Genomic DNA, 13,912 nt, shown 5'->3' on the forward strand with positions numbered 1-13,912 from the left:
ACCCAACGATTTCAAAGGATCCAAAACTTTAAAATTTTATCAACAGTCAATAGATAAACAAACGCTGATATAGACGATTCATAAAAATACTAAACGAGCATAACTCAGAAGCATTTTTGAAACAAAACTGATTGTATTCGCCACACCAATCATTGCTAAAGCGGCACGAGCCCAGCTTTAATAATGGGAGATGGAAAATATAAAATGCAAATTGGACCCCATCAATGTGAAACCTTCTTGCAAAAATCATCTCTCCATTTTCTCATTAGGATCTTAAAAAGTTAATGGAATGGTTCGAGAAAACTACTTTAGGCTAGCTGAAACTGTCATCGGTTTCGTGCACATACAAATTGACAGTTTTCTATCATACTTTTTCACCCGTGTGTTGTATAATATCTTTGAAAAAAATACGCAATTGTACATCATATTCAGATTTAAAAAAACTGTTGCTATATAAAAATAGGGCTTTGCAGTCTTTTACGGAAATGAAAATAGAACCGAAAACTATCAGAAATCAACAAAGTTAATCGACTATTCAAGTCAATAAAGCGGAACCGCCTGCAAAAGATTTATAGTAGAATGATCGAAATCTGTTTCTTTCGGATAGATTTGACAACAAAAACGACTATAACTTAATCCATTAACAGTAAATAATGAAACAGGAAACGACTGAAAATTTAATTTAGATACAGATAATGCTTCAAAACCATTAGCATCTTCAGCAAAGCGATGGGTTGAGGAACGAATGAAGGAGTTCCAAACTGGTTTCGGCACAAAGTTGAATTAGAACGAGCGTAATTAGATAGACAGAGGCTGCAGCTGGAATTGAAGATGAGAAAACTTGATAACCTTAGGAGCAAGAGCTAACACGCAAACTACAAATATGAGCGTTGGAGATTGATGATGTACGGTCTCAATCAACAAAATCTCTTGACAATTCATCCTTCATTTAAATTTCTGAGGAGAGAGATGTCTCAAAGTGGACTGACACAACAGTCAGACACGTTGACACGTCCGATTTAAAACTCGCTTCTTAAAAAGCCTCAAAAAAGTAAGCACGGACAATATTCAGGGTACCTAAACTCACCTGATCAATCATCAGGTATTGAACAACGTGCTCTTTTTCCACAAAGTTTTTCTGCAAATAAATACTGAACTCTCGATCATTATCAGTCTACAAAAAGAGAGGTTGAACAATTTTGATGAGGTATAGCAGGCTTGTCACAACAGTCGACAAAATATGCGAGATTGCGTATTCAGAATAAAAAAACACCAATTGAAGACTCTGCTAAAAGGCAAAACAAAATCTGCCATTGTCTGGATTGATACTCGCACAGTTTTACTGAGCTGCCTGGAATATTGAAAAAATGAAAAACTGTATTTCATTCTTGATAAACAGCATAAGAGCATACGAAGGGCAAATCAATTCAAAACCCAAGATTTGACCAGCTTGATTTTTTGTTATTGTCTACCATTTCGTGAATAAGCTGAAAAAGTTAAAACCTATTAATGACTTGAAGTAAAGCGCATTTGAAGATGAATGAGACGAAATAATCAATGCAACAAAAAATAAAAAAACAAGATTTTCGAAGCAACCGAATTTTAAACGTTTGAATGCTTAAGCAACAAAATTACAGCTAAATAATCACTGTGACTTAGCTGATAACACCCATTGCATTTGCAATTGTCTATTAATCAATAACTTGAATATTACTGGTAGATGTGTAAGGTTTATGTTATGGATATCAGGGATAGATGAATGTACTAAGAGGCACAACAAATTGCTAAGCACAGAAAACTAAATGGAGGGAGAAAATCAGGCAGTCAACCTAAGTGCAGCGGCACAAAATCATAGTAACGAGATGCAAGTTTTCTTTTGATTTTTCTTGTCCTAACTTAGAGCTTTCACAACAAATTCCCCTGAGAATTGGTGGCGTATACGGAACAAAAGATCTAAAGAAATAAAAAAGTTTTTCTCATTGTATGGGGACTACATTCAAAGGTCACTTGAGGCGTCTGACCTCCACGACTTCATAGGGAAACACTAATTCAGACTGCAATTAGCTAGAACTAAATTCACCCGCTTGAGTGTTTCCCAAGACGGATCTTTCAATTTGATTGAAATTTACATTTCTTGGGACCAAGATAACTACCAACAAAAGATCATTGGAGTACAAAGTAGGAAAACAAAACGGACATTTCACTGTCCTATTTGAAGTTTGAACTGCTGTGAAGTTAACCAGATCTGATTCCAGCATTCACATTCAGTTCAGCCTTGGTTAAACATTAATCTTGGGACCCAACGCTTTCATGGGATCCAAAAACTTTAATATTTTATCAACAGTCAACAGATAAACAAACGCTGATAGATAGACGATTCATAAAAATACTAAACTAGCATAACTCATAAGCGTTTTTGGGTTAAAATTGATTCAATTGCCACACCAATCATTGCTAAACCCAAACCAGCCTAGCTTTAATAACGGAAGATGGAAAATATAAAATGCAAATTGGACCCCATCAATGTGAAACCTTCTTGCAAAAATCATCTCTCCATTTTCTCATTAGGATCTTTAATAGTTAATGGAATGCTTCGAGAAAACAACTTTAGGTTAGCAGAAACTGTCATCGGTTTCGTGCACACACAAATTGACAGTTTTCTCTCATACTCTTTTAGCTGTGTGCTGTATAATATCTTTGAAAAAAAATACGCAATTGTACATCACATTCAGATTAATCTTTTACAAAAAAAAATGGAACCGAAAACTATCACAAATCAACAAAGTTAATCGACTATTCAAGTCAATAAAGCGGAACCGCCTGCAAAAGATTTATAGTAGAATGATCGAACTCTGTTTTTTCGAATAGATTTGACTACAAAAACGACTATAACACAATCCATTGACAGTAAATAATGAAACAGGAAACGACTGAAAACTTAATTTAGACACAAAGAATGCTTCAAAACCATAAGCATCTTCAGCAAAGCGATGGGTTGAGGAACGAAAGAAGGAGTTCCAAACTGATTTCGGCACAAAGTTGAACTAGAACGAGCGTAATTAGATAGACAGAGGCTGCAGCTGGAATTGAAGAAGAGAGAACTTGATATCCCTAGGAGCAAGAGCTAATAAGCAAACTACAAATATGAGCGTTGGAGATTGATGATGTACGGTCTCAATCAACAAAATCTCGTGACAATTCATCCTTCATTTAAATTTCTGAGGAGAGAGATGTCTCAAAGTGGACTGACACAACAGCCAGACACGCTGACACGTCCGATTTAAAACTCGCTTCTTAAAAAGCCTCAAAAAAGTAAGCACGGACAATATTCAGGGTACCTAAACTCACCTGATCAATCATCAGGTATTGAACAACGTGCTCTTTTTCCGCAAAGTTTTTTATGCAGCTAAATGCTGAACTCTCGATCATTATCAGTCTACAAAAAGAGAGGTTGAACAATTTTGATGAGGTATAGCAGGCTTGTCACAACAGTCGACAAAATATGCGTGATTGCGTATTCAGAGTAAAAAACACCAATTGAAGACTCTGCTAAAAGGCAAAACAAAATCTGCCATTGTCTGGATTGATACTCCGCACAGTTTCAACGTGCTGCCTGGAATATTGTCGAGAAAAAATGAAAAACTGTATTTCATTCTTGTTAAACAGCATAAGAGCATACGAAGGACAAGTCAATTCAAAACCTAAGATTTGACCAGCTTGATTTTTTTGATATTGTCTACCATTTCATGAATGTGCTGAAAAAGTTAAAGCCAAATAATGACTTGAAGTAAAGCGCATTTGAAGATGAATGCAGACGAAATAATCAATGCAAAAAAAAACTAAAAAAACCAAGATTTTTGAAACAATCGAATTTTAAACGTTTGAATGCTTAAGCAATAAAATTACAGCTAAATAATTACTGTGAATTAGCTGATGACACCCATTGTTTTTGCAATTGTCCATTAATCAATAACTTGAATGTTACTGCTGGATGTCTAAGGCTTATGCTATGGATATCAGGGATAGATGAATGTACTAAGAAGCACAACAAATTGCTAAGCACAGTAAACTAAATGGAGGGAGAAAATCAGGCAGTCAACCTAGGTGCAGCGGCACAAAATCATAGTAGCGAGATGCAAGTTTTCTTTTGATATTTCCTGTCCTAACTTAGAGCTTTCACAAATTCCTCTGAGAATTGGTGGCGTATACGGAACAGAAGATCTAAAGAAATGAAAAAGTTCTTCTCATTGTATGGGGACTACATTCAAAGGTCACTTGAGGCGTCTGACCTCCACGACTTCATAGTGAAACACTAAGTAAGACTGCAATTAACTAGAGCTAAATTCACCCGCTTGAGTGTTTCCCCAGACGGATCTTTCAATTTGATTGAAATTTACATTACTTGGGACCAAGATAACTACCAACAAAAGATCATTGGACTACAAAGTAGGAAAATAAAACGGACATTTCACTGTCCAATTTGAAGTTGAACTGCTGTGGAGTTAACCAGATCTGATCCCAGCATTCACATTCGGTTCAGCCTTGGTTAAACATTACTCATGGGCCCCAACGCTTTCAAAGGATCCAAAAACTTTAAAATTTTATCAACAGTCAATAGATAAACAAACGCTGATAGATAGACGATTCATGAAAATACTAAACTAGCATAACTCATAAGCGTTTTTGGGACAAAATTGATTCTATTGCCACACCAATCATCGATAAAGCGGCACCAACCCCGCTTTAATAATGGAGATGGAAAATATAAAATGCAAACTGGACCCCATCATTGAGAAACCTTCTTGCAAAAATCTTCTCTCCTTTTCAATTAGGATCGCAAATAGGTAATGGATTGGTTCGAGAAAACTTTTTTTGGTTAGCAGCAACTGTCAACAGTATCGTGCACATACAAATTGACAGTTTTCTATCGTACTTTTTAAACTGCTTGTTGCATAGCCTCTTTGAAAAAACGCAATTGTACATCAATTCCAGATAAAAATGTTGCTATATAATTATAGGGCTTTGCGGTCTTTTACTGAAAAGTATTCAATCGATGTGGCCGAAAAGACGGATGATGAAATTCAGAATAATTGCAGCTTTCTAATTTTTAGCTACCTCATTAAAAAATGCGCTCAAGAAAAACAGTCTTTGAACGATAATTTTTGGTCTAGCAGGGTCGAGTTTTGGCGGTAAATTTTTGTACGAAACGCGGCGAAATGTGGTGAAAAAAAATTTGTTTCACCGCGTGTTTCTGACACTTTTTTGCGGTGAATGCAGTGAATCGCGGGGAATTATTTATTTACACCGCGTTCTCAGTATTCTTTTCAAAAAAGAAGCGTCTTTCCACGGGTTCGAACCTCTGACCTCCTGCATGCCTTCAACTGCTTGTTTCACTGCGCCAGCTCTAACTTACTCCTTTGACATTTCTTCTGAATTTAAATCTGAACGTTGGAAAGCAAATGCGCTGAATTTTTGTAAGAAACGCGGTGAATTCTGCGGTATATTTTTGTAAGAAATGCGGTGAAACGCGGTGAAATTTTTATTTTCATCGTGTCCACCGCAATCACCGCATTTCTTACAAAAATTCACCGCATTTCTTACAAAAATTTACCCAAAAACCTCGACCCGGGTATGTACAGAGTCCAAATAACAAAGACACATGAATTCTTAAAAAACCAAAAGAGTACGAAATGTGGAGTGAAATGTGGAGTTAGTTCGGCATATTAGTATTCGGCATGGTTAGGCATTTGGACAGGAATTGCACACCGATGGCATATCTGCCTTGCTTTTTTCTTAACAACTTTCGGTAAACAACTGTTAGGTCGTGGTACATGGAATTATATACCAAAATTTCATGAAAAAAGCAATAGGAGCAGACAACCTAGTGCGAAATATTCCGTTTCCTCTGTAAAATTTCATTTAAAATAAAAGTTTTTCATCAATTTACTGTGAAACTATTCATTTTTTGTAAAACGTTCTCATTTCTTGGCAGGCTATGCATGCCATCATTTGTTCAAAATCAGTCATTAATTGTTTACTTACCTTTTTTTATCAGACGAACATAAATCCATATTCCTAGGTTACACTTTTACGGGTCAAAGGCAGATAACATTATTGTTTTTCATAGCTGATTTTTGAAATTAAAAGTTTGTTTCCACGTGCGACCTTAGAAAAATTTTTTTATAAACGTATAATAACTCTTTCCAGTGAAATAAACTGAACTAATCTTCTTGAGAACGCGGGCCGAGATGCCAACGCTATAAAACGCAAAACTTTGTAAAATTAGTGATGGAGGCATTGAATTTAACTTTTGCGCTCGAGGCGTTGGAATTAAAGTTTTACCATTTCTAAGCGCAGATCTTACATAATTTAGCGTTTTCAAGCACAGATATTACACATTTTGCTTCGACTTTAGCGTTGGTCATACATAATTTAAAAGTTCTTAATTGATACGATATCTACGCTCAGAAACGCGAGTTTTGTAAGAACTACGCTAAAAACGGACAATCGGTGGCTCACACTGAACGAAAGATCTGAAGACAGAAAATTTTCCTCTCATTATATGGGGACTACATTCAAAGGTGCACTCAGTTGAGGCGTCTGACCCCGTCAATTTTTTAGGGAAACACTAAGTAAGACCGCAATAAACTGAAGCTACAATAATTTGTTCAAAATTAGTCCTCAACTGTTTACTTATTTTGTTTTTAATCAGGAAAACATAAATCCATATTCCTAGGGTAATTTTTGCGGGTCAAAGGCAGACAACGTGAGCAATTTTAATAGCTGATTTTTGAAATCAGAAGTTTGTTTCCGCGAGCGTTCTTAGAAAAATTATTTTTAAGGCATGCAATAAGTTTTTCCAGTGAAATAGGCTCAACTGATTTTTCGTGAAAACCCGGGCCAAAGTGCCAACTCTAAGAAAAGCAAAATTGTGTAAGATTATTGATTTAATAATAAATTAAAGCATTGAAATTAAAGTGTGACCATTTCTAAGAGTAGATCTTACATGATCTGACTTCAGCGTTGGTCATACATAATTTGAGTTCCTTAATTGATGTAAGATCTACGCTTAGAAACGCAAAATTATATAAAATCTACGCTTAAAACGGAAATTGTAAGATCGACGTTTATAAATGGCAAATTATGCAATAGAAGTGGTTACTAGCGTTGACGATTTAGAAAATTTACCAAAAGTAACTTAAATAACTTTGTATTGAATGAGTTGATTTTAGAGACGTATCTTCAGCGCATTCAGCCCAAAATTATATAAAAAAATTGCGGTGAATTTTCAAACTTGTCAACGCTTGTTGCGGCTTATTTTACACAAGCCCGCTAACACAGCAAAATTTGTTCTCGAGGGAATAGAGGAAATACTTCAAGTCATGTAATTGTCATACCGTTACTGGATTTCGTTTCAGGATCAGAAAGCAAAAAACTTTTCAACATAGTATTATATAGTGATAGATACCGACTAACGTGAATTGTAAACCCGGTTGTCTGAGATTATGGGCTAAAACTGAGTACCCCGGTTTTCATGATTTAACGGGAAGTGAACTGATGTTTGGTAATTCTATCAACTGATTTAATTACATGAATGACAAAGATAATTTGTAATAACAACTAATTTTTTGTCATGAAGAAGCATTGTTTTTATTTGGATTATTTTTTCTTTCAGATTCGTTGAGGCCTTTCAGCCGAGAACGGCGGCAAAACAAATGTCAATCAGAAGAACGCGCTCTTAAAACTAACCATGGTAAGCAATGACTCAACTAAAAACTCTCAAAAAATTCTGCCCCACTAGCTCCCCTCAGTCGAACGTGGTGTTTTTTTTATACAGTGACGTGCTATATATCAACACTTAATGAAGAAGTGAGGGCATAAAAAGCACTGGGGACCGAAACAGAAGAGATTCAAATCTCCAACAGACAATGTACCCTTGGAATTATAATCAGAGTGTTAAAATTGGTATAAATTGTGGTGACGACTGTGATTTCTAATAAAAGAGCTGCACGCCTTAATGCGATGAATAGGGTGAAAGTAATAAACTGCTGAAAACGGCATTTTTAAATTAAATTTACCCGGTTCGAAGATTTTGGATGAATTTTTGTAAGACACGCGGTGAATGCGGTGAATTTTTGTAAGAAATGCGGTGAATGCTCAGGAAAGAAAAAAATTCACCGAATTTCACCGCATTTCGTATAAAACTTCACCACGAAATTCACTGCATTCCTGACAAAAATTCACCGCATTGGTTTTCCAACGTTTATTGAATCTGATTTAATTTCACAAGAAATAGCATAGAAGCAAGTGACAGTCGGCACAGTGGAATAAAAAGTTGAAGACATGCAGGAGGTGAGAGGCTCGAACCCGTGTACTCAAGTTTCGTTTTTGTAAGAACACCGAGAACGCGGTGAAAATAAATAATTCACCGCAATAACCGCAAAAAAACACGCGGTAAAAAACTACTTTTTGCACCGCATTTCACCGCATTTCTTACGAAAACTCACCGCCGAACCTCGAACCGGGTAATCGCTCAGTTTTCCAGATTTCTCATAATAATTAACCGCTTAACAGATATAAGAAATTCGGTCAAGCTCTTTGAATAAAATTTTTTCGCAACTTTTACTGGGTGCTTTGCCTTAGTTCTTGAGCAGATGTAGTCTTTTTTTTCACAAAAGTTCTTCCAAATTTTCAATAATTCACTCTGATTGCAAAAAAGTTAGAGTTATAGCGGTTCAAAAAAATTCACATGGTTCACTTCCACCCATGCTTGTTCCTGTGACATTGGTGGTTTTTATTTTACATGTTGTTATCACGTTGACTCTATACGGGGTCAGCGAACGGATAAAACTTAAGGATTAATAAAACAAAGGAAAAAAATTCAGGAAAATGCCAGAAGCTAAAATTCCAGAAGTTGCTACTTAGCCAGAAGTTGACTTCTGTTGAATTTAGTAATTTTAAAACATGCGCGTTTCCTGTTTTAAGCATGGTTGCGTGACTCTGCAGAAGTCACTTTGAAATTACAACTTAATATCTCAAACTGCTTCGCGGTCATCGATAAACGCCAGAAGTTGTCAGTGACTTCAAGCAGAGTCATGTAACCATTACTTAATAGCTGCAAAGTGATTTGTTACCTGCATCTGCAATACAAGTGCAACAAAATATGGTTGTCAACACAACAGAAAAAGAGAAATCAAATTTACACTGAAAAAGAGAGTTTATGAAAATCTTTTTGCATTCTGTCGTCATCTTCATCAAGAGCCAACAAGAATGTAAAGATGACTTTCATAATCCACGTGATTACTACCAAAACTAGGCTGAATTTTGTTCATATTGATATGCAACGTAATAAACTGCAATTCATTCAAAAGCGATAAATTGATTTTTGTCCTGGTTCTATAATTCAATCAAGGGACTTTACAGCAAAGACAGATGTTGACTTAATGAAAAGAGAATTAACTATTCTTAAAATTTAATTCTGAGGAAAAGATAATACGTATGAAAATTTTACGAAGTACAAATTCTGTTTCTCTATCTAGCTTTAACGGAACCTAGGCTAGTCGATATTTACTGAGAGGTTTGCTAACTTTAATTTATTTAAAATATAAAAGCATTTTTTAATTACTTTTCTTGTAAGGAGAGAAATATCAACTTCAAAGTTAGAAAACTATTATTGTTGTCCAATTACATTTACCGTAAATGCAAACTATTGTTATCACAAAACAAACTTTGCATAGCCATAAAGATAAGGGGCTAAAATTTGTTCAGACAAAAAATCTTAAATTTCATTTTTCAATTATTAACAAAACTCAATAACCTTTTGATTTTGGCATCCAGAACAAAACATGTTTTTAGTTCTGAGCATTTTCGTATTGAGACTTATTGAATATAAAGTGATGCAACGGTAACCTACAGTGTAGCGGATAGTAATTTTTACATAAGTTATCAATAAACGCGCAATATTCAAACAGATTTGAACAATGTGATTCTTTTTAGTTTTTACAAATTTAGAAACTTTGACTTCATTAAACAATAGTTATGAAACAGCCTAAAAGTGAATTTGATCCGAAATTTTTTCAAATGGTAGGTTTCTGTTCAATTGAAATTTCTGTGTTTCATTACAACATCCTCAACTGGTTGGCTTGACTTGATTTTTGAACCGGGCTTTTTTCACATGGGTATAAAGAAGTTTATTGAACATGTGGTCGTTTATACGACTTGAGCAAGGTTTATAGTGAATCTGTGTTTGCTAAATCTGTCAAGCTTCATTGGAACTTGTTGTGAAATTCATGACGAACAAGGTGCTTAGGTCTATAGGTTGCAAACAAATTTTTAAAAAAGTGAGAATAGAGTAGTTTTCGATCATTCTGTGAGAGAGGAAGATAAAGCGCAAAGTAAGGAAAGGAAATTAGCATGTGAAAAGATAACAAAAATTTATTACCGTGTTTTTTTTTCTAAATTTCATGCTTCAATCAATGCTGTTTTTTTTCAAAAACGTCATTAGAAAGCTTATTCTGGTTCAATTTCTAACCACTCTAAGCCGCAGGCTTGTATGCATTTTAGAGCTTTTTTTATATTTGCTCTCAGAGAATGGGTATAGTAAGTGTAAGTCCTGTGATCTTTTTATACTATTGAGTTTTTCATTTTTCAATTGGTATTTTTATTTTTCTTAATGTTAGTAATATTGCTACTGTTAATATATATATATATATATATATATATATATATATATGTGTGTGTGTGTGTGTGTATATACATACATATATATATATATATATATATATATATATATATATATATATATATGTATATATATATATATATATATATATATATATATATATGAAATATATGGCTATCATTATAATTTTCAGACTTTTGGAGAGAGTTTTTAAAATATTGTGAAATAAGATCTACTTGTCTAGTGTGCATTAAAAAAAAACAAATTGACTCCCGGAAATTTCGGTTTTAATCATTCACGTGTGCACAACAACTTACAACATTTCTTTCCTTCAATCAAATTTCAGTATTTGTAAAAGTTTAGAATGGGAGTACGCATTGTTCGAATTAACGTATAAAGTTCAAAAATGTTCTTTTAACCAAAATTTAAGTAAATATAGCCAGGATAAGTTTTGATTAGGGTTGTTTTTTGCCTAATACTTTTATGTTTCTAAAGGATCGGTGACCGATTAGGAAGCTATTCTGACGTCAGTAACACTGAAAAAAAGTATGTTGAATAAACATCAAAAAAGTCTGGTTGTCCAATATCTCTTGCTGCTATACCCGAATGTTAATATGTTGCTTTGATTAAAGTTATTAGTCTGCTGACCTATATATACCTTTCCAAAGTTACGAATCGAAACACCGGAGAAAGTTTTTTACTGAGCTTTTATGGTGCCGAGACTCGTGTTTTCTTATTTACATGTGTTTTTTTGAGTTAGTTACATGTTGCCTCATAGTTTAACTACCCGGGGTGAGGTTGTCTAAATTTGATTCGACAATAATTTTCTGGGGGTGGTACCCTCCCAGACGTTAATTAAACTGTCTCGACTATGTTTTATAACCAAATTCTGTCTGATCATAGTCGCTCTTTCTTCTACTGTTTGTTCCGTCAGATCAAACTTGTCTCAATTTGCACAATTTTGAAAAAACTTTGCACTGTTTTCCACATAAACGCACAGCTTCGACCGAAGTCAATTTTTAATGTGAGCATCCGATCATAGCTATTTTTCATCTCAATTTTATGGTCTGATCATAGACGGGCTGTTTCGAATAGTCCCCACTTTGGAATCCTAACTTTGCACAGTCCCGCAGGGTCGAAATATGAACACGTTTTATCGGATGATTTTGTGCTAACGCAAACAAATTTAGTTACGGCTAAATTTTCCTCTAGAATGTCTAATTAAGGTCAACTTTTGTCTGGATCAACTGGTTATTATTTCCACCACACCACATATATCGAATAATTGATTTATTGCTGGACAAATGTTAGGAACAAGAAATTAACATCCTTACAATTAGAACCAAAGTTGTCCTGTTTCTGCATCATAATGTCTCTAAAACATGCTATTAAAGGAAAAGCAGGTTGCCTGCGCAACAGATACCCGGACTCTGATGCCAGTAGAATGCGAAAAAACATAAAAAACAATTGTGGCTTTGCAATGAGGCAAATCAGAAGGCCTTAACAATAATATTGTCATTTAACAGCAGCATTATCAAAAATAGTGAAACTTTGGAGACAAAAATCATCATTCAGACATCAAAACTTTGTTCGAATTCAAAAATGTCGGTCACATTGATTTATATTGTTTGATTAACAAAAACTGGCGCCATGTACTAAAAAATACGATAGAGTTAAAAGAAAATTTGTGGAAATTAATGGTCAAGTATGATGCAAAACTAAAACTGATAGAAGTTCATTTTGAGCGTTTAAGAGCAGTTTCTTCAAGTAAAAAACAACACATTTTAGTTGAACACCGTTACGAAATAAAAAAAAGAAAAAAAGAAAAAATGACGAAAACTTAAGAAAATTGAGCAAAATTATACATAACTTTACCAATTTGCCGGCTCGAAGGATTGTGAATAACTATCACTCAATATTTTGTCGAATCTTATCTCAAAATTTGACATTATCCTGGCTTGCAAATCAAATCCGCACAATTTTGCCACAGTCTAGTTGGTTGAATCACCATTGTACATTTCCAGCTGGCTGCTTGAATGAATAATTTTGAAAAATTTATGCGCAATTTCACACAATTTTGCTCAATATAAGAATTAGAATTATAGAATATTAGAATTATACTATTGTACCAACAAGCTACTTACAGCACGGTATTTGCTCTTAAAGCATAATTACTGTTCACTATACAAAATTTTAGCGATAAAGTAAAAAAAAAATTGCGTAAAAATTTGTAGTTTTTTTTAACTTTTTATTCTCATTTTTACCGCGTACAGAACATGGTTAGAGCATTCCTGTTTTTTTACTGTTTACCAAGTTGTTACTCTAATAGATATCAAACTTTTTGCATTAATTCTAACGCAAAGTAATTGAAAATTCTGCTTTCATTGATGAGAGTAGAGTTTACATCTCGATTGACAGAATCGCCCGAATCGACGGAGTTTTTTTTAAAATGGAGTTTTTTAGATATCTTAAAAATTAAAAATTTGAGTTCTGACAACTGATCAATTGTTCTTGGGGTGCAACTGGCCAAAACATTTTTCCGATGCCCAAAAATGCTAAACGGTTTAGGTTAGTGGATAATTTTAAAAAACTGCTCCTTACTATAATTTCAAGATTATCACAACTTCTACCGAGACCTAGGTTTGGAGGTACTGGATTGCCTGCCTTATAATCAGGATTTTAGCCCAATTGAAAAATTATGGGCAATTTTGAAGCAGTGGTCACGACCACAGATAACTTTTGGGAAAGTACAGAACAATAAGTATTGCAAATTTGGAACGAAACTGACGCAGTTGATGTTGGAAACGTAGATAAAAACTAATCAAACCTTCGACTAGATATAACAATAATAAAGGCGTATAAAATTGCTGTTTGACTGTGACTAGTGAAATTTTGAAGTTTCAAGTGAGCTTTGATTATCGTTTTCCCCAGGTACATAGAAAAATGACCAAAACCTCCCTTTTCTTTTACTTCTTGCAAAATTGTTGAGGTACAAAATATCAGGTTATCAACCGCAAAGATACAATATTTTGATTTTTTCTTCAAAAATAACTCGAGGTGTACGTAGCTTTTTAGATTTTTGGTGCAATAGTATATGTTTAAGTTGCTGTTTGGAAGGTCTGACCAAGGCCAATTTTTAACTAGATTGTGTGGCTCATAATCTCACGATCTCATCCTGGGTCTCCTTCCCTAACCAGGGGGACGGAAAAAATTCCACAAATTTATAGCAGT

The 13,912-nt window shown here is 34.5% G+C and overlaps 1 protein-coding gene across 2 annotated transcripts in view; it reads left to right on the plus strand.

The window, feature by feature from the left end:
- Positions 1-13,912, plus strand: part of LOC142353669 (uncharacterized) — an 83,854-nt gene that overhangs the window by 49,542 nt on the left and 20,400 nt on the right. For both annotated transcript variants that reach the window (XM_075405974.1, XM_075405973.1), the window contains exon 2: positions 7,676-7,753. In XM_075405974.1, coding sequence (XP_075262089.1) covers positions 7,676-7,753 — 78 coding nt within the window. The remainder of the gene's footprint in view (positions 1-7,675; positions 7,754-13,912) is intronic.

Source organism: Convolutriloba macropyga, chromosome 14 (assembly GCF_964194025.1).
Source record: "Convolutriloba macropyga chromosome 14, txConMacr16.3, whole genome shotgun sequence".
NCBI lineage: Eukaryota > Metazoa > Xenacoelomorpha > Acoela > Convolutidae > Convolutriloba > Convolutriloba macropyga.